The sequence below is a fragment of the Myotis myotis genome, unplaced genomic scaffold, assembly GCF_014108235.1.
Source record: "Myotis myotis isolate mMyoMyo1 unplaced genomic scaffold, mMyoMyo1.p scaffold_m19_p_2, whole genome shotgun sequence".
NCBI lineage: Eukaryota > Metazoa > Chordata > Mammalia > Chiroptera > Vespertilionidae > Myotis > Myotis myotis.
Window position 1 is genome coordinate 25,040,455 of NW_023416324.1, and position 19,777 is coordinate 25,060,231.

Sequence of the window (19,777 nt, forward strand, 5' to 3'; positions counted from 1 at the left end):
CCTCCCCAGAACCACCAGGCCACATCCAGCCCCTTAGGGAAGAAGAGCCCAAAGAGACAAAGAAAGACTGGCTAGAAAGGTGACATCAAGATAGTACAGTATCTTGGAAGCCAAAAGAACAGAGTCTCAAGAAGAAGGAAGAGCCCTAGCTGGCTTGGCTCAGATTAGTCTGCAGACTGAAGGGTCCCGGATTTGATTCCGGTCAAGAGCACATGCTCAGGTCGCGGGCTTGATCCCCAGCAGGGGGTGTGCAGGAGGCAGCCAATCAATAATTCTGTCATCATTGGTGTTTCTGTCTCTTTCTCCCTCTCCCTTTCTTTCTGAAATCAATAAAAAAAATTTTTTTCTTTTTTAAAGGAGAGGACCAATACTTCCTTTTTCACCACTGGCTATACTTACCCTGTAATCTGATTCCGTCCCTATCACTGTGCTGAAACTGTTTTCGTGGAAGTATTCATCTGTTATGCAGCATTTCTTAAAACCCTCCTGTCCATTTACTTCCCATTCTCTTCTCTGGCTGCTCTTCTGCTTTCTTTTTTGGTTTGTCTTCCTACCTCCCAAACACATACTTCCTGAAATTCTGTCATCTGCCTTGTCTTTTCTCTCCACATGAAACCCCAGGGATGCCCCACCCCTTCACTGTTCTATTGCAGAAGGATTCCAAATCTGTAACTCTACCCTGGACTTCAGTCTTTTGTGTGAGGGGCCTTCTGGACACCTCCATTCACACGGGTCATCTTTGAGTACTTCACACTCAGTATGCCCTAAATTGAATGTGTGATCTTCTTCAAATATTGTCTTCCTCCTAGCTACTGTTTTATAGTTTTACTATGCCCTCAGGAATCCAAAAGTAGTACTACAGCATCATTTTACATTTATTTTCCCCCCTACACTCTACCTTCTATCTGGTCAGTTGTGAAGTCCAAATATTCTGCCTCTGCAGTTTCTTTCACAGCCTCCCACCCTCAATTTTCTCAAGTCCAGGCTTTTGTTACCTCTTGCCTAACCTGTGTAATCCTCCTGGTTGCTTCAACTTCAATCTTCCTATCTACAATCTGTTTTATACATATTGACACCAATGCAGCATCTGCAGGCCTAGGCTCAACCTTAAGAGCCCAAGAATTTAATAGCTGTGTTACTTTGGAAAAGTAAGTTTACCACTTCAAGTTTCATTTATAAACTAAGGATTTGAATCAGTGGTTCTCAACCTGTGGGTCGAGACCCCTTTGGGGGTCGAACGACCTTTTCACAGGGGTCGCCTAAGACCATCCTGCATATCAGATATTTACATTACGATTCATAACAGTAGCAACATTACAGTTATGAAGTAGCAACGAAAATAATTTTATGGTTGTGTCACAACATGAGGAACTGTATTTAAAAGAGCCAGAAGGTTGAGAACCACTGATTTGGATTTTTTAAATGAGAGAATACATATTAAATGGCAGTTGAATGAGCACCGAGTCCCAAATTCTTAGCAAACTTTCCATACACTGCTCAATAATTCTCATGACCTCTGGTAAATTTAAATAAGTAAATCTTGATGTACTAATGGGTTTTCTGAATAAAGCATAAATTCCTTGGCTTGGCATTCAAGGCCCCTGGTGAACTGGCCTTGAGCTACTTACCATTCTGACCTCCCATTTTTCCTTTTCATATGCTCTGTATTTAAGCCACACTGACTTCAAATTTGCTTCTTTAGGGTCCATGCATTTTTAGGTTTCTTGCTTCTAACCCTTCACTTAGAAATCCTTGTCTTCACCATCTCTGTATATGTGTATAAGTCCTAATGAGTAAACTTATTCCCTCCATAAAACCTTCCCTGGTTCCCCCTGACTCCCTCCCTTCCTCCCACTCTTGTCAGGTATTTTTTAATTTGCAAAGCCCCATACTTTTGTCATCACCACTGTCTTGGTGAGTAGCGAAAAGAGGAATTAATACACTGTCTTTTGGAAAGTTTACAAGCAGGAAGGAGCCTATAGGGGTCATAAGAGTTCCTGCAAATGTGTGGAAAATTTTCTCATGGGTTCAGGAACCCATGAGAACTCAAATAGCATCAAAATCTGTAGTATCCCATTTAAAACAAGCTTTACATCTTGCTGTATAAGCTTAATGAGTCACTCAGTAGCCATCTTTATATAATAAAAGCACCAAAGAATGGTAATGACTGTTGCCCAACAGGTACAGACTAATACTGTGGAGTTTCCCCTTGCCAGTAAATAAATGCTTGTAAAGTCTAGAGATCCTGAAATGAAAGGCATTTTGTAGATGTAAAATGGGCAAGATCCAACCAGTCTTCTGTATCTTCCTCTAGTCAGCACTAATCCTCCAGGAGAGGCAGGGTGGATGAAAAGGCGTTACAGAATCTGAGGAAGTGGGGATCAGGGTCTCCAGATCGTCCTAAGGGTGGTTTAAGTCTGGAGCAGACAAAGGCAGGATACCAGGTCTAAAACTTGGAAAGGGTGTGAAGAGACTCTTTAATTAGGAAGATAGCAGAAAGGGCCTGTGTGTTCTTTCTTCTACGTTCACTGAAGGAAAATCGGACACCAAATTCTGTTCTAAGGAATTTCTAAATGAGCAGAGAATTCTTTGAACTCTGTAATCAACTAACTGGAAACTAATTTGAAATTTGGCTTCGGCACATATATTTGGGGTTGCAGAAGTGGGGGAAACATCCTGAGTGGTTATCTGGAGCTCCCTGTACTTCTCTTTTAAAAAGTTTACACACTGCACGTGAAATGAACAGATGCTTTTTTTGTTGATGTTGGAGCTATCAGGGCAACACGAGGCTGAACACTGTATCAGGTATTTGTTTCAGTCACTGTGATGGCTATTGGCAGAGCTCCACATACCAAAGCTAGAGAGAAACTCATGAACAGATAAAAAATAAGACACATTGTGGAAAGAGACACTGTGCTTCCTCTTGATTTCTTTCTAAACATACTGGTGATAAAGAAGGAGCAAAGCAATCTTTGGCTCCTTTGAGGGTGGAGGCTGGGGGTTGGGGAACTTTACCTAATCCTTTCTATAAGGTTGTGTTTGCACTTTGGGTGGTTTTTTTTCTGTAATACTGCTCTGACGCTTAGTCAGAGTGTGACTTCAATTGAAAAGCAATTTGAATCCAATCTTCACAGTGGCTAAAGCACTCCACTTATTTATTTTATATTATAATATGGAGCATTGGTGAGAATAGGGTAGATAGGTGTGGGAAGGGGAAAGATTGAATTGATTGACACCTGACTGGTGAGGAAACAGGAAAGGAATTTCTGCCTGGGAAGTTTGTGATTCCACATCAAGATCATTTTTTATAATAGAATAACCACCCACCCTTAGTCCAGAGCCAGAATTCCTCAGATTCTTCCAGCCAGAAGGGCCCTGGCACGCTAACAGTGTTATGATATCTGAACACTTAAGTGAATGTATTTGGCCGGAGAGATTTGCTAGTGAAATTGATCTTGCCTTCCCTAGGTTTTTCCAGTTGTACTGAATAATTAAAAGAAAATTAAAACCTGGATTCCCTGAAAGGTTAAGAATCAGATCTGTAAGTTGATCAAGCCCCTAGGAACACAGTGCATCAGAGGGAAACTTAACATTTATTCTAAACAAACTGATAGCGGATTTTAAAATCTGTTTCCGCAAATCTCTGCCAAGTGATTGCATGAATTTCCTCTCAAACACCTCCAGAATTAGGAATTTCACCACTTTAAGGGACACCCTATTCTTTGAATAGCTGTGAGAAAGCTCTTTGTTTGAAATGTGCCCTTGGATATTCGTGTGTCAGCTGAAGGAGACACTGTATCCAGAACAAGCTTCCGTCCTCCCTTGTTCCAGTCCTTCAGATAGATACTTCTTGTTTATCATATTGCCTGGAACCTTCTCTAGGCCAAGCATCTTTTTTGGTTCTTTCTGCTGTGTGTTCCTCAGGAGACAGGGCTTCTAGTGTCTTGCAGTGGGGGACCAAGAGGACTCAGGATTCTGGGGCAGCTCCTTTAAAAGTTTTAGAATTAAACGATATTAAAATTAGAAAGGCAGTCAAGACATAATTTAGTCTGTGCCCCTCTCTTCCAGTTTACAGATGGGGAGAGAGTTTCGGATTTGAGTGGGCTGAATGGATCAAAGTGAGAAAGTGTAAAAACAGTCTGCCATTGAAAGGTCTTTTATTTGTTTAATTCTGAGCACAGGCTTCAGCCCACACCTCATTTTTGCCAAGGACCTCTCCGGCTTCCTGCGTAGGTAAGGCTCAGCTCAGGGTTGCACTGCCAGATCTCCAAACACCAACTGTTGGCCTCACTTACTGTTTGCGTAAAGGATAGAAATAACTTCTCTGTAAGTTTGACTGTCTATTGACCAACTGAAATTTTAAAAGATTTTTTTTTTTGCCCTTCAGAAATGTAGCTGCCTCTGGTGGACAGTTTCCTGGGTTTCCTTTTGTATTTTCTTTGTTTAATGTCATCAGGTGACTTAGCTTTTCTAAAAGCCAAAAAGCTGTGGACAGAATTGTGGGCCACCTTTCTAAAGCATTTTCTGTCATCAAGCTGGAAACACAGACCCCCGCTCTTCAGCTGGCCCGGAGGCTCGGGTTTCCTTGCATGTGCGCAGCAGTAAAGGAGCCCGGGTGTTGGGCGTGGGACCCTGCTGCTGGCATCTCCCCGAGTCACTGCCGCCGCTCAGCCCTGTGGGCAGAAAGGGACCAGGACCTGAGAGGAGGAGGAGGAGGAGGAGAGAGAAGGCGCCTAGAGTTTCCCAGTAACTTGGTCTCCGAGTTTGACCGCATGCCTTCGGACACCGGGAAGTGCCGGGTTCGAGGCTGCGTGCTCCTGGGCCTGGCCGGGGCGCACTAACGGTGACACCGGAGGGGCTCGGAGAGCCTTCGGCGGCAGAGCTGGAGCCAGTCGGAGGCGGGCGGCCCGCGGCAGCCGGCGACCCTGCCGGCAGATGGGCCCGAGCGGCCCTGCCAAAGCCGGCGGCTGGGGCGGCGGGTCCCCCTTCTGGGTTCGCCGGCTCCGGGGCTGGGCTCGGAGCCCGGGGCGGGGGCCGCGGCGGGGCGACGGGGGCCGGGCCCGGGGGAGGAGGGCGGGGCTTTCCTTTGTCAGGGGATTTGCGCGGCTCGGCGGCGGCTCGCGGTGCGGCTCCCTCCTCTCGCCCTCTCTGGGCGGGGCTTTCCCTCCGGCCGGGGGGGCGGGGGGCGGGGGGCGGGGCCCGCGGAGCCGAGCGGCTGGCGCCCGCCCCCCCTCCCCCCGCGCCGAAGCCCCTCCTTCCGCGCCTCGGCCTCCAATCCCCTCGGCCGCCCCGCGCTCTCGGCTCCGGTCGCTCTTTGCGCGGCCCCCGCCCGGGCCCCGCCTCCACCTCCTCCCCCGGGCTCTGCCTCGCGCTCGGGGCTTCCAGGGGGCTGCCGGGCGGGGCGGCGCGGAAGGGGCGGGGAGCGGCCCGCCAGCCCGGCACTGGCAGCGAGCGCCGAGCGAGCGGCGCGAGGGAGCGGGGAGCAGGGCTCGCCCCCGCGCGGCCCGAGCGGAGCCTTTGTTCCGGCGCGAAGTTAGCATGCCGGGCCCGTGACAGCTGCGGGCGGGGGCCGGCGGGCCGGCGGCGGCGAGGAGAGGCGGCTGCTTGACATGCAGCCCGCGGCGCGGCGGCGGGGGAGGCGGCACCCACAGCACGCGGGCTCCGCGGCCGGAGGGACAAACTAACTTCCTGAGCGGGACCGGAGGCCGGCGAGGCCGGAGCCACCTGCCAGTTGTGGTGAGGCGACCTGGCCGCCGGGCGCGCGGCACGGCGCGGGGGAGTGGGCCGCGCTGAGCGCGCTCCGAGGCCGCGCCGCCGGGCCCTCTCGCCTGGCTGTGCGGCCACCGCGCTGGGCTGTGCTGGGAGCCACAACAATGCCGTGATGTTTGGGAGACAGGAAGCCCCGGACTGGTCCCGAATGAAGGACTTCCTGTGTTTAAAGTTGCAGGAATATCCGCCGACCAGCCCAGTTCAATTGCAAACACGCGAACTAGGGAGACGAATGGCTAATTCAGACCAGCTGGACTCTCCAGGGGTGGAACTGAGGATAAAATGAGAGGAATTCTTAGGAGCTTGGGCTATACATGAAGACTAGAGGGGCTGTGCCATTGTTAAAGGACACGATCGGTATAAATCCTGCTTCCAGCTCTCCTTGGATGAGAAGTGAGTGGAACTAGATATTGAATAAGACTTGTCAATATCAGATGATTTTTTTATTGCTTAAATTAGAAAGAGCCGTGCTCTTTAAAAAGAAGCCATACAAAGAATTATTTTGTTTGTTGAGTAAATTATACCACTTATCTGCAACTATGAGACTGCTAGCCTGTGAAAAAAGAGCTGTTCCTCTTAGAGCGTCTCCCAGGATGGTTTCAAAGTGGAACTTCCAGGCCTTTCTAGAGGGTAAATCCAGTTGGTTGGTTGGGATTATGAACATGTAAAGGAATTTTAAATTTACACAGAATGCATTTTTGGGGAATTCATGAAAAACATTTAAAAGGTTGATGGTTCGTTTTGATTGAAGAAGTATGGGTAAGCCACTCAGCAGGCCAGACTGTTTAAGGCGGAACCCCACCTGCCTGGGGAAAGGAGAGGAAGAGGATGGCTATATAGAGGATTGCTATGTTCCACAGCGGTCTATATATGACACAATGAGGATAAATGAACAGATTGACCAGGGGTCAAAGCTTAATCAGACGTCAAAAAGCACCATGGAAAAGATGGAAGGAAGTACTATATCCAGCAATGGTACCTTAGGAGCAGCATCTAATGTTTTTGAGTCTAGAGCACCAGAAGGCAAAAAGCTAGATGAGCGAATAATATTTGATGCACTGAAGCTAAGCAGTGATGTGCAGAAGTTGGCACCTGTGCCACCGAGAAGGCGACCAAATGCAGAACGCAAAGACAATGTTAACAGGAGATCATGGAAGTCCTTCATGCCACCCAATTTCCCAGAATTTGCAGAAAGGATGGAAGCTTCTCTCAGTGAGGTTTCAGAAGCTGGTGCTTCAAATCCTTCCTTGCAAGAGAAGAAGGAATCCAGTTCTGCATTAACAGAAAGTTCTGGCCATTTGGACAACAGGGAACCTCAGTTAGAATCAGTAACTCTGGAACATGTGTCCAAATCCATAGGCATTCCAGAAGTGCAGGATGTGAAAAATTTAAGTGGAGACTGCCAAGACTTCAGATTTCAGCAGCACAGTGAGAGCTCTCCCCATGAATTCCAGCCTCTAGAATCAGAAGCTGCAGCACCAAGTGGTAACACAGATCTAATGCAAGAACACAGATTCTCAAGTGCAACCTGGCCCAGAGCCATGAAAAGTTTGGCTAAGGGAGGCTTTAGAGAGAAGCAGCACCCCCTTGGGGACACAGCTTGCACTGTGGAAATGCCACTTCTCTCCCCTTGCCTGAGTGAAGAGCTGTTGGATCCAGAGTTGCATGTTCTCATAACCCCCAGCCTAAGAGAGAAAACAGAGTCTGAACTAAAGTTTGAGGAAGATGAGCGATGGATTATGATGGAGGCTGAGGAGGAGTGGCAGGAGGAGAAGCTGTCAGAGAGAGGAAAGGCTTTTCCAATGGCAGATGAGAAAAAGAACAGCCTGGTGGATATTTTTGAAGAGAGAGAACAAGCAAACACTGTAGCAGTGGTAGAGGATGGGTCCCATTGCTCAGCTGCTGCCTTGGAGGCTTTAGACCACTTAGCGCTTGGTCATATTTGTTGCTCTGATGACCTACAGCCAGCTGAGAACTGCTTGGCTTCTGTTCTTGAGGATACACCTCTTGATTACAGTTACATTCTCACAGGTGAAAGTGCTATTGGTGAGCTGAAAAACAAAGCTGCCCAGGAGCTAGAGGGCCTTGTTTCCAATTTAGAACACACTGTTGGTCCTGCCAATTCGGAGCAGCTCTCTGACACAGATTCAGTGCAGATGTTTCTTGAACTTGAAAAAGAATGTTTATGTGAAGAAGAAATAACTCCTCTAGTTGAGCTGGAGAACCAAGCTTCTGAAGGGCTGGCCCCATCCCAGGATACAGAAAACTCACTTGTAATTAGTAATTTTCCAGGGGCTGCCTTAGAAGAGGAGCATGTAGACGTTTTAAATGTAAGGGTGAAAGGTGATAATTCTGGATTGGATTGTGAGTATTTTAATGCCCTGGATTCTTCTCAGGTGCCTAATGCTGTGGAACTTACTGCCCACTTTGATATCGTGAGGGACATTCCCACTGTTAGTGCGGAGTGTGAAAAAGTGCCTTTTAGCCCCAAGACTGCAGGGGAGTTTAAGTTCAGACACCCAGCTGACCTGGAGTCACCGGGAAAGCTGGACCCAGGAGGATTGCCCAGCTCTGATTGCAGAGCTTCTCATGAAGAAAACCTATCAGCCTGTGAAGCTGAGCTAGCCAAAGAGAATGGCAGTTTGTTCCAGGTAGACTGCAGTCAGATTGAGGGGAATGTTGAGAGGTCCCCCCTCAGTTCTGCTTTTAGCTGTGAACTAACAGATATTATCTCAGGATCTGAAGTAGAGGTGTTATCATATGGTTCACATTTACTAACAGATGAGATTCATTTGGAAAATGAGGAAGGAGCTATTAATCAAGAAAACAGTCTGACTTCCTTGGGAACTGTGGACCCTTGTGAGTTGTCCATGGAGAAAGTTTATGGTGAGGCACAAGAGCTGGGTTATGAAACCCAGCTTTTGGAGGACCAAGCCCTAGCACATTTTCATAGAGACCTCCCAGAACAGGTCTTCCAGGATCTCCAGAGAAAGTCCCTAGAGTCAGAGATTCAGAGTCTGCACCTGCTGGATGGAGGACAGAGACATAGCAGTGATGGAGAGGGAACTGTGAATGACCTAAAGCCCAAGCTGAATGGAGGGGAGACAGAAATGAGAGATTCAGAATCATTGCTAAATATCTTTATGGGGGAACAAGTTACCAAAGCTAGTAATACTGAACCAATTTTGGAGGAATGGATACCCATCCCAGAGAAACCTGCCCCAACTGCTATAATGCCCACTGTAGAAGATGCCCTAGATGCTGCAGTGCCCACCCCAGAGGGAACTGCTATAGCTGCTGTCACAGTGCCCTTTCCAGAGGAGGACATGCCAGTTGCTTCCGTGGTCACCATTGAGGCGTATGTCCCAGCTGTTGCAGTGCCATCCACAGGGGAGGACACCCCAGAGGTCTCTGTCACCCCAGCTGCTCCAGAGGAGCCTGATACTGCAACTGTTAGAGTGCTCACCCCAGAGGAGCCTACAGCCCCAGCTGCTGCAGTGCCCATCCCAGAGGACTCTATAGCCCCAGCTGCTGCAGTGCCCACCCCAGAGGAGCCTACAGCCCCAGCTGCTGCAGTGCCCACCCCGGAGGAGCCTACAGCCCCAGCTGCTGCAGTGCCCACCCCAGAGGAGCCTACAGCCCCAGCTGCTGCAGTGCCCACCCCAGAGGAGCCTACAGCCCCAGCTGCTGCAGTGCCCACCCCAGAGGAGCCTACAGCGCCAGCTGCTGCAGTGCCCATCCCAGAGGACTCTATGCCCAGCTGCTGCATGCCCACCCCAGAGGAGCCTACAGTCCCAGCTGCTGCAGTGCCCACCCCAGAGGAGCCTACAGCCCCAGCTGCTGCAGTGCCCACCCCAGAGGAGCCTACAGCCCCAGCTGCTGCATTGCCCACCCCAGAGGAGCCTACAGCCCCAGCTGCTGCAGTGCCCAGTCCAGAGGAGCCTGCAGACCCAGCTGCTGCAATGCCCACCCCAGAGGAGCCTACAGCCCCAGCTGCTGCAGTGCCCACCCCAGAGGAGCCTGCAGCCCCAGCTGCTGCAGTGCCCACTCCAGAGGAGCCTATAGCCCCAGCTGCTGCAGTGCCCACCCCGGAGGAGCCTACAGCCCCAGCTGCTGCAGTGCCCACCCCGGAGGAGCCTGCTGCAGTGCCCACCCCGGAGGAGCCTACAGCCCCATCTGCTGCAGTGCCTACCCCGGAGGAGCCTGCAGACCCAGCTGCTGCAATGCCCACCTCAGAGGAACCTGTCCCCACAGTTGATAGTGTGCCCACTCCCAAGGAGCCCTCTACTCTAGCTGCTGCAGAGCCTGCTATGGAGGAAGTGTTCCCTGATGGTGTTCCCATCCTGGGAGATATTGTTCACACTGATTCAGTGCCTATATCAGAAGAAGGAACTCCTGTTCTAGGGGAGTCTTCCTCCACTGGAATGTGGATCAAGGAGAACCTTGATTCTCCAGCATTTGGGATAAAAGAGGTGACTGGCACAGTGCTGCATGGGAAAGTGCCTCTGGCTACAACTGATGGATTAAATTCAAATGAGGTAATTGTTGCTCATTTTGTTGGGGAGAATCTAGAGAGTAAAGGGAGATTTGCAAGTTCTCTGAATTGGTGGTGATTAGAAAGGCACAGGCAGTCCTTCCTTTCTTTGGTTCTCTTTGGGGCTTCTGGTATTTTCTGGTCTTTTTATTGAGTTTATGGGGGGAAAGATGTCTTACTTTCACTTGGCAAAACTATAATTTGTTGTTTTTTTTATTTAGAAATAACAAAAGCCTAAGGAAGACAGGGATGTATACAGTTGTTAGTTTACATTTTGAAAAAAGATTATTAGAAGGAATGGGTGACTCTTCTTTTGAAATTACAATAAGCATGTTCTTTGCCTAAATCAAATTGATCAGTGATTATCAGCAGTCACATAGAGGCTAGCATGTAGGTTTTGGAATGAGACCTAAGATACTTCTTAACCACTTTGGGAAAATTAGTTAGATGTCCTGAGTCTCCAGTTTCATCATTTGTTAAGGCAGAACCCTGTGAATTTTGTGAGGATGAAATGCCATAACCCATTGAAATCATCAAGTGTATTAGATTTCAATCACTGTGAATATCCTCCCCCTTTCCCTTTCAAAGAGATATGTTGGTTAGTTGAAAGAATTCACCAAAGCATGTTGGGTTAAAGCAATATACAGATGTGCAAATTATGGTTTTTTAATATAAAAGCTGTTTATTAAAACCAAAATAAGTCATAATGTTTATGAAAAAGAGAGGTATTTCAGTCATCTTGTCAAACTTTGTGTCCTGAAGCAAGTCACTTTCCTTTTCTGTACCTCTTGTTTCTTAATCTCTAAAATAAGGGAGTTGGGCTAAATGTTCTCCTGGGTCTCCCTTAAAGATTTTTAAATTCTTAATGTTAGAGAACAGATTATGTTAGGAAGCTGTTGGGAACCAGTGTTCACATCTTTGAGCACTCCTAAGTCAAAGGAATTTGAGATCGGCAAATTCTAGAGTTCACTGCCCTGGTGTCGTTTGATCAGTGGTAAGCAGTGGAGTGAAGGAGTTAAAAGTTTAGTCCTGGCCAGGTGGCTCAGTTGGTTGGAGCATTGTCCTGTACACCAAGAAGTTGCAGGTTCGATTCTGAATCAGGGCACATACCTAGGTTGTGGATTGCATCCCATACAGGAGACAACCAATAAATCCTCAGGTGAAGATTAATTAAAAAAAAAAAAGAGCCATAACCGGTTTGGCTCAGTGGATAGAGAGTTGGCCTGCGGACTCAAGGGTCCCAGGTTCGATTCCGGTCAAGGGCATGTACCTTGGTTGCGGGCACATCCCCCATAGGGGACGTGCAGGAGGCAGCTGATCAATGTTTCTCACTCATCGATGTTTCTAACTCTCTATTCCTCTCCCTTCCTCTCTGTAGAAAATCAATAAAATATATATTTTTTTAAATGAAAAGTTTAATATAATCTAATATAGCCGGGGGTTTCTGAGTGTGGAGGTGGTTTTGGTTTTACACTATCCTCAGGACCCAAATAGTACCTTCCTTGTAGGCATTCACTGTTGATTGACTGACTGAATGAGTATTAATCTCCATGGATACTACAAGAAAGATGGGTTCTGCCCTGGTGGGTAGTTCAGTAGGTGAGAGCGTTGTTGCTATATGCCAGAGTTGCGGGTTTAATCCTTGGTCAGGGCACATTCAAGAATCAACTAATGAATGCATAAATAAGTGGTACAACAAATTGATGTTTCTTTCTGTCTGTCTGTCTATCTCCATCTCCCCCCCTCCTCCCCCCCCCCTCATCAACAAATAAAAAAATGGGGAAAAAAGAAAGAAGGGTTGTTCTCTCATCCACTCCATTGTAGAGCTTTTCAGGTCGCCCTAGCTGGCTACAGTTCATTTAAACATGCAACTACCAGCAACAAAAAATCATTTTGACGGTGATCCATAAGCTGCCAATTTTGCCACAGATCCCTCCTGGTGGTACCATCTTGGGCTTCACCAATTATTTTGTAATGTATCATTCTATCAAATTAGAATGCATCACCTTTTAGATAGATGGGTTTGATTCGGTTTTCTGAGTTTTAGTGAATTTGGGATTAACACCAAGATCCCAGTGTCCTATCCAAAGTCACTGACTGGCATTATTAGTTATACAGAATATTTCTAGTGTAAAGCCTACAGCAGTAATCAGTGAAATACAGAAACTAAATTTATAAGGAGCCAATCAAGTCTGCATAAAAGAAAATATTCAGGGAAACCCTTAATACCAGTCTCTGGGATCTCTGTTTCCCCATCTACAAAATGAGTAGATGGAGCTACATAATCTCTTAAGGATCCTTCTAGCTACAGTGGGTAGTCATTTCATGACATGTTCCTGTCATAAATGACAGGAGAAGGAAATAATAGCCCAGCTGCAAGGTAGTTCATCACCTTTGAAGTATGGTTGGTTACTTTATGGAATATCTGGAAGCAAGATGCCTACATCTTTGTACAAAAGGAGCAATCTGCTCCATAGCCATAGCCAGGACTATTAACCAATAAGAATGTAGAGAGGCTATTTTGAAAGTATTTATTGAAACAAAATAAATGTCACTATAGATTATACAAATCTTGCTAAATTGATTTTTAAAAAGTTTTTCCAAGATGAAAACTGTATGGATTTCATTTCTTCCAACAGGGTTTCTAGAGGAAATTGAACCTATCATTTTTTACATAAACACTTAGAACTCGACAAGTGATTGTATTCAGAATGTGATCTACAGTGACCTGCTTTAGATCCTCTGTGTATGTATGTACAAATGTACGCGTGTATACATGGTTTAAGTAGATGTAAGCTTTTTAATAGCAATAATGAGAATTTGGTAAAGAAGCAAAACGTCAGAATTTGTTTGCTATTTCTGTAGTGGGATCTAGGCCCACGCAGGGCAATGTGTAGTTACTTAAATGCTCTTCTCATTTATAGACTTCCTTAGTCTTATTTCCAATCACTGGGGAAGAAATAAACCTTTTGTATAAAATAGGGGTTCTATAAAATTAAAACTTGCCCAAAAAGTCTTTTTTTTTTTTTAATATATTTTATTGATTTTTTACAGAGAGAAAGGGAGAGAGATAGAGAGTTAGAAACATCGATGAGAGAGAAACATCGATTAGCTGCCTCCTGCACATCTCCCACTGGGGATGTGCCCGCAACCCAGGTACATGCCCTTGACCGGAATCGAACCTGGGACCTTTCAGTCCGCAGGCCGACGCTCTATCCACTGAGCCAAACCAGTTTCGGCTGCCCCAAAAGTCTTTAAGCAAAATTTGGAGAGCCCCAGAATCTCCGTTCAGTGTTTGAATGCTTAACCGATAAGCAGAACCTTCATGGATTTGTTTGCTTTCCCTAACACTATTTCTTTACAATGATTCATTTATTCATTGAATAAGAAATAAGAGGGATATTGAATTTCAATTGTGGTGTCAGGGAAAGGATTTTAAAACTAAACCTAAAGGATAAATAGAAGTTACTTAGCAAAGAATCAGAGGGAAGAACATCCCAGACAAAGGAAATGGCAGCTGGGAAGAACTTGGCATGTTAGAACTAAAAGACCAAGGGACCAGGCCACAGCGACCAAGGGTTCTGAAAGAGTGCCTTGAAGTGAATCTAAAGAGAGGATGCAGTGACTGAGAAAGACATCCTCAAAAGTATCATACTTTAGCCCTAGCCAGTTTGGCTCAATGGATAGAGCGTTGACCTACGAACTGAAGAGTCCCAGGTTCGAATCCGGTCAAGGGCTCATGCCTGGGTTGCCGGCTTGATCCCCAGAGGGGGGCATGAAGGAGGCAGCTGATCAATGATTCTCTCTCATCATTGATGTTTCTAGCTCTCCCTCTCCCTTCCTCTCTCTAAAATCAATAAAAACATTTTTTCTTTTAATCACTCTGGCTACTGTGTGTAGAATGGATTTAAGAAATCAAGGACAGAGTAGAGAGGCCTGCTAGGCTACTGCAATTATCCAGGTTGCGTGGACTAGAGAGATGTAAGTAGATTTGAAGACAGTTGGATGGATTCAAGATATATTTTAGAGGTAGAATCAACAAGACCTGACAATGGCCTCTATTTTAAGAGGGAGGGAGAGGAGATATTAAGGATGGCTTCTAGGTTCTGGTTTGTGCGACTGAGTGGATGGGGACAGTAGTATATTGTTGATTTAGGGAAGAACAGGTTTGGGGGGGGGGGGGAGTAGGAAGTACTGTTCAGTTTTGGAATGGTTAGGTTCAAGATGCCTGTGAGTCATTTGCATGGCAAGGTTAAGAAAGTAGTTGGGCCGAAACCGGTTTGGCTCAGTGGATAGAGCGTCGGCCTGCGGACTGAAAGGTCCCAGATTCGATTCCGGTCAAGGGCATGTACCTGGGTTGTGGGCACATCCCCAGTAGGAGATGTGCAGGAGGCAGCTGATTGATGTTTCTCTCTCATCGATGTTTCTAACTATCTCTCTCCCTTCCTCTCTGTAAAAAAATCAATAAAAAATATATTAAAAAAAAGAAAGTAGTTGGATATACATTTTTAAAATCATAAGCATTTATCACGATTAACATTTAAAGCCATAGGAGTGGATAGAATTGCCTAGACGAGAGTATAGAATGAGACGGGGGCCCAGGACTGACATTCTTCCCTTATCCCCACCCAGACACTAACATTTGGAGGTGTAGAAGAGAAAGAGGAAGAGAGCAAAGGACATCAAAAAGGATCAGTTAGGATGAAAACTGAGAATATGGTATTACCAAAGATAAAGGTGTTTTAAGACATTCTTTGGGAAATTTTCTGTTTTATGTCTCTGTTGTATCTTATGTACATCGTGCAATAATTTTTACTAGTGTTCTGCTGTGGGAAATGTCTGCCAGCTCTGGTTAGTTAATAATATGGCACAGTCCTATTGAAATACTAAGGAGTAGGAATTTTAATGTGCCTAAAAGCACTGAGTTTGCAAAACAGCTTTATTTGAGAGTTGAGAGAAGGGAGCAAGTGTTTTTCAAATTTACTTTCTTTAATATTCTGTTCACTTGTATTCAAAATAAATATTTAGGTAGCATTTACTTAGAAGTGCTTTCATATATTTTTAACTTTCTGAAAAAAAGATGAGAAAAATACCCATATCTGTCAACACAGCCCATAGAAAGGAGGTAGGAAACAAAGGAAGAAATCTAATGCTTCTATAGGAAATACTCATACACAAAGTAAATTCAGATTTCAATAAAAGAATTAGCTGTTATATAAAAGAGATTAAGATACTTACTTTTCTGTGCCATTCACCTCATTATCCAATAGAATTTTTTGCCAAGGTGGCTATCTTCTCTGTCTGTGCTTAAGTATAGCAGGCACTAGCCACACGTGGCTGTTGATCACATGCAGTGTGGTTAGTGTGACTGAGGAACCGGATTGTTAGTTAAATAGCCACATGGAGTTGCTGGCTACCATATTAAGACCGCGCAGAAAGAATATAAATGTCACTCGTAGTGTGAGTGAGATTTGATTGTTCAGTGGACTGGACATCCTTCCTCTGTATCTTTGGCTGTCTGCTTTCGTTGCTTTTCCAACCCCCACCCCAATTACTTGTTGCACCCGAGCAATTAAAACATGGAAGTTTTGTTTTGTCTTTTTCCCCTCTACTCTGACTTTTCTTCAGTGAAAACATCTTTAATACAAAATGGAATCATGGCACTTGCTTTTCCTGGGAACCATGTTGTTGTGGGGAGATAGTCATTTTTAGCTGAACTGCCTTGTAGTGTTGCCTAACAAAATATGGTGAAGTCAAATTATAGTATAAAATGAAGCCCACTGGTAATTTCCTTTGTAACCTCCTTTTTAGTGTCCCCTGGTGACTCACTTATCCAGCCATAGACCATTCTTTCTAGAATCAGTTTCCTAATCTTAGTGTGATCTGTGGTCTCATATAGACCACAATTAGTCTTATCCAAGGTTAAGGAATTCTTTTTCACATTTATTTTGTTCTCTTCTATTTTCTGTCATCCTTCAGTCTTTCTTTTTTTTTTAATTTTTTTTATTGATTTTTTACAGAGAGGAAGGGAGCGGGATAGAGAGTTAGAAACATCGATGAGAGAGAAACATCGATCAGCTGCCTCCTGCACACCTCCCACCGGGGATGTGCCCGCAACCAAGGTACATGCCCTTGACCGGAATCGAACCTGGGACCCTTGAGTCCACAGGCCGACACTCTATCCACTGAGCCAAACCGGTTAGGGCCATCCTTCAGTCTTAATTGACTCACCTGTCTTACTGAAACTGAAGGAACTTTTTGTGGAAGAAAAAAAGGGTGGGAAAATATCCAGATTGGTGAAATATGGCTGATTTTTATCCTCTGATGATTGAAAGAAATCTGATCGTAGGACAAATATTTATTTCATTATTTTCCTTAAAGTGGCAAAAGTATTATTCTTTCCTCCTTGGTTCCTTTAGAAACCTCTAAGTCGTAATGGAGTGTAACTGCAGTAGAAACATACACATTGCCTGTTACACTTGTTCACATTGTTTCCAAATGCTGTTGTTTTGTGGTAACATGGATATATAGTGTCATTTTAAAAATATTTTATTTATATCTGCATCTTATTCAGAGTTATGTGTCTGAAGTTGTTAAGGACATTTCCCAGGATTGGCCCGTTTCCCTTTGTAATTAGAGAAATACTGTTTCAAGATTATTGTCTGTGTGTGGTCTGTGGCCCTGGAACAAAATGGAGTTAAATGGCCACAGGGGGATTAAGCTAAGAGGTTGGCATTTTTCATACTGTTAATATGTTTTGGCTAATTGAGTTATGAGTCCTAGTCAGAGAAGAGCATTGCATATATCAGTGGTCGCTTAAAGCTTTTCCCCAAGGTATTTTTAATCTAAATAGTAGTCATTTGGTATCATTCTTCCTTTTCGGATTGATATATATACATCACATTTACTTATTTCTTCAGGCTGATGCTTCCCTCTTCTCTATTGATTTTTACTTTAAAAATTAAGCAAACAGATTAAAGAGGGGGGGGAAACCCATGAGTCATCCATTGGGTTAAAGACCTAAGTAGTGCAATAGCTCTGTAATTACTTGTCCATAGGCGGTCATACTGAAATATGAAACTACACCCAGCAGGTGTGGCTCAGTGGTTGAGCATCGACCCATGAACCAGGAGGTCCAAGTTCAATTCCTAGACAGGGCACACGGCCGGGGTTTCAGACTCAGTCCCTGGTAGGGGACATGCAGGGGACAGCCTATCAGTGATTTCTCTCATCATTATGTTTCTGTCCCTCTCTCCCTCTTCCTTCTGAAAGAGAGAGAGAAAAGAAATATGAAACCACGTGTTTCTTTAATAGTTTCTTATACAAATGGCTTGCTTTCACTTTTTATTCCTGCCCTCCTTTGTTAAATCATATATTTCCCCAAAATAACCTGTTGCTGTGGTATAGAGGGTCTGTTTGCCTTGAGATTAAATCTTCTTTGGCTTATAATTATCTAGATGTTTCAGAAAGAACAGGTGGATCCTCTTCAGATGAAATTACAGCAGGTGAATGGACTTGGCCAGGGATTGATTCAGAGTGCTGGAAAAAACTGTGATGTGCAGGGTTTGGAACATGACATGGAAGAGATCAATGCTCGATGGAACACACTGAATAAAAAGGTAAGTGGTAGGGGGAGGGCAGGAAGTAACAAGTACACTGGGAATGGAGGACAAAGTAAAGGGACATCTAAATATAAGGTTTTCCTGAACATAAATAAAAATGTAGCAGTTGCAATCTGTAGTTACGTAAAGGGGTCAGTAGTAATTTTAAAAGTTCCCTTCTTATAATGAGCCTCCATGTCTGTGATACAGGTTGCACAAAGAATTGCACAACTACAGGAGGCTTTGTTGCATTGTGGGAAATTTCAAGATGCCTTGGAGCCATTGCTCAGCTGGTTGGCAGACACTGAGGAGCTCATAGCTAGTCAGAAACCTCCATCTGCTGAGTATAAAGTGGTGAAAGCACAGATCCAAGAACAGAAGGTAAGTGAGAATGTTGAGACAGTGAATTGTAACAGCCGCAGAGAATGACAGACAACACATTTGCTTATAGTTTAAGGAGCATGGTCAGGAGTTTAGTAAAATCCTCACATACTTTGTGTGATCCTGAAAAGAAAGTAGGAATTTATTTTTATCATCTTACCTTAATGTACTAGCTTACTGTGGCATGTATTGGACTGAATAATCCTAATAAAGACAGAATATGCAAATTGACCATAACACCATCACAAAAGATGGCGGCGCCCAGTCCCCCAGTCCTTTCAGCCCTGCCAGGGGTGGCAGGCGCGCGATGTGGCCGGACCTGCCCTCAGCCCCCCAGCTGCCCAGGGGGGGCCCAAGGCGCAGGCAACCAGGGCCGGCTGAGGCTTGCGCTGCCAGCAGTGGCAGCAGCAGAGGGGTGATGGGGGCATCACCTTCCCCTGATCTCAGCGTTGCCTCCCGCCCCTGAGGGCTCCTTGACTGTGAGAGGGGGCAGGCCAGGCTGAGGGACCCCCCCCCTCCAGTGCATGAATTTTCATGCACCGGGCCTCTAGTTTTACATATCCATGTATCCTATTTCAACATTTCAGTCATACCTTTATCTTAAAATGTTTTTGGTGTTTTCAGAGTCAGCGATATTCTAAATAATGGATATATCATGTATAATGTTTAATCTAGATATGGGGTTTTTTTGGCTTAATTTTAATTTCAGTGTATTTTTCTCCTAGTTCAAAGTAAGTTTCCTCTTAGTCACATAATGGCAGTTCACTGCTCTATTTAAAAACTTAAGTGTATGAAAAGTTCATATGGATAGTAGGAACTATCCTGTATATCTTTTTTTTTTTTGCCTCAAGTTGGAAAAAAAACCCTGTTATTCAAGTAAGCTTCGGATTTGGTGGGGTTGGGATTTGGGATTTTTTGTTTGTTTGTTTTTTCTTAAAGTGACCCCATGTTATCACTTTTCATTCTCTTTAAACGTGTGTAAAATAGTTGCTCCAGCGACTCCTAGATGATCGAAAGGCCACAGTAGACATGCTTCAAGCAGAAGGAGGCAGAATCGCCCAGTCAGCTGAGCTGGCTGACAGAGAGAAAATCACTGGACAGTTGGAGAATCTGGAACGTAGATGGACTGGACTACTCAGCAAGGCGGCAGCCAGGTAATGCCAGGGCGATTTTAAGAGTGGGTCAGAGAAGGTTTGTTGTGTCCTGTTATTTACTTGCTATCACTGAGGTGCTCTAAAAGCTCCTGGGTGCTTCATACAGTGCTTCGGAAGGTGTGGAATGGCTTCTGTCTTGAAAAGGGATACATTCTTAGAGGTGATGCTCATAGTAAAAAAACTCTCAAAAATGAGCCTTAACTCCTGCATACATTTCTCAGAACTGGAAGATTCATTGCTCTTGTTCTGCTGCAGATAGTCGTGGTTCCAAACGACAAAACGCAGACTCCTACAACCCAGCCACTTACGTTCTGAGTGTTTGAAACAGATCTTTTCCC

General features: G+C 45.2%; 2 protein-coding genes across 2 annotated transcripts in view; both read left to right on the forward strand.

Moving 5' to 3' along the window:
* MACF1 (microtubule actin crosslinking factor 1) overlaps positions 1 to 19,777 on the forward strand; it is a 280,203-nt gene that overhangs the window by 208,081 nt on the left and 52,345 nt on the right. The window contains 3 exon segments of the mRNA XM_036348376.1: positions 17,761 to 17,922; positions 18,115 to 18,285; positions 19,273 to 19,439. Coding sequence (XP_036204269.1) covers positions 17,761 to 17,922; positions 18,115 to 18,285; positions 19,273 to 19,439 — 500 coding nt within the window.
* KIAA0754 (KIAA0754 ortholog) lies at positions 6,169 to 11,370 on the forward strand. The gene has a single exon (XM_036348377.1). The coding sequence runs from the start codon at positions 6,525 to 6,527 to the stop codon at positions 10,380 to 10,382; it is 3,858 nt and encodes a 1,285-aa protein (XP_036204270.1). The 5' UTR covers positions 6,169 to 6,524; the 3' UTR covers positions 10,383 to 11,370.

Excerpts from the sequence above, each read along its gene's own strand:
- KIAA0754 (XM_036348377.1), top strand. The coding sequence starts at position 6,525 with ATGGGTAAGCCACTCAGCAGGCCAGACTGTTTAAGGCGGAACCCCACC.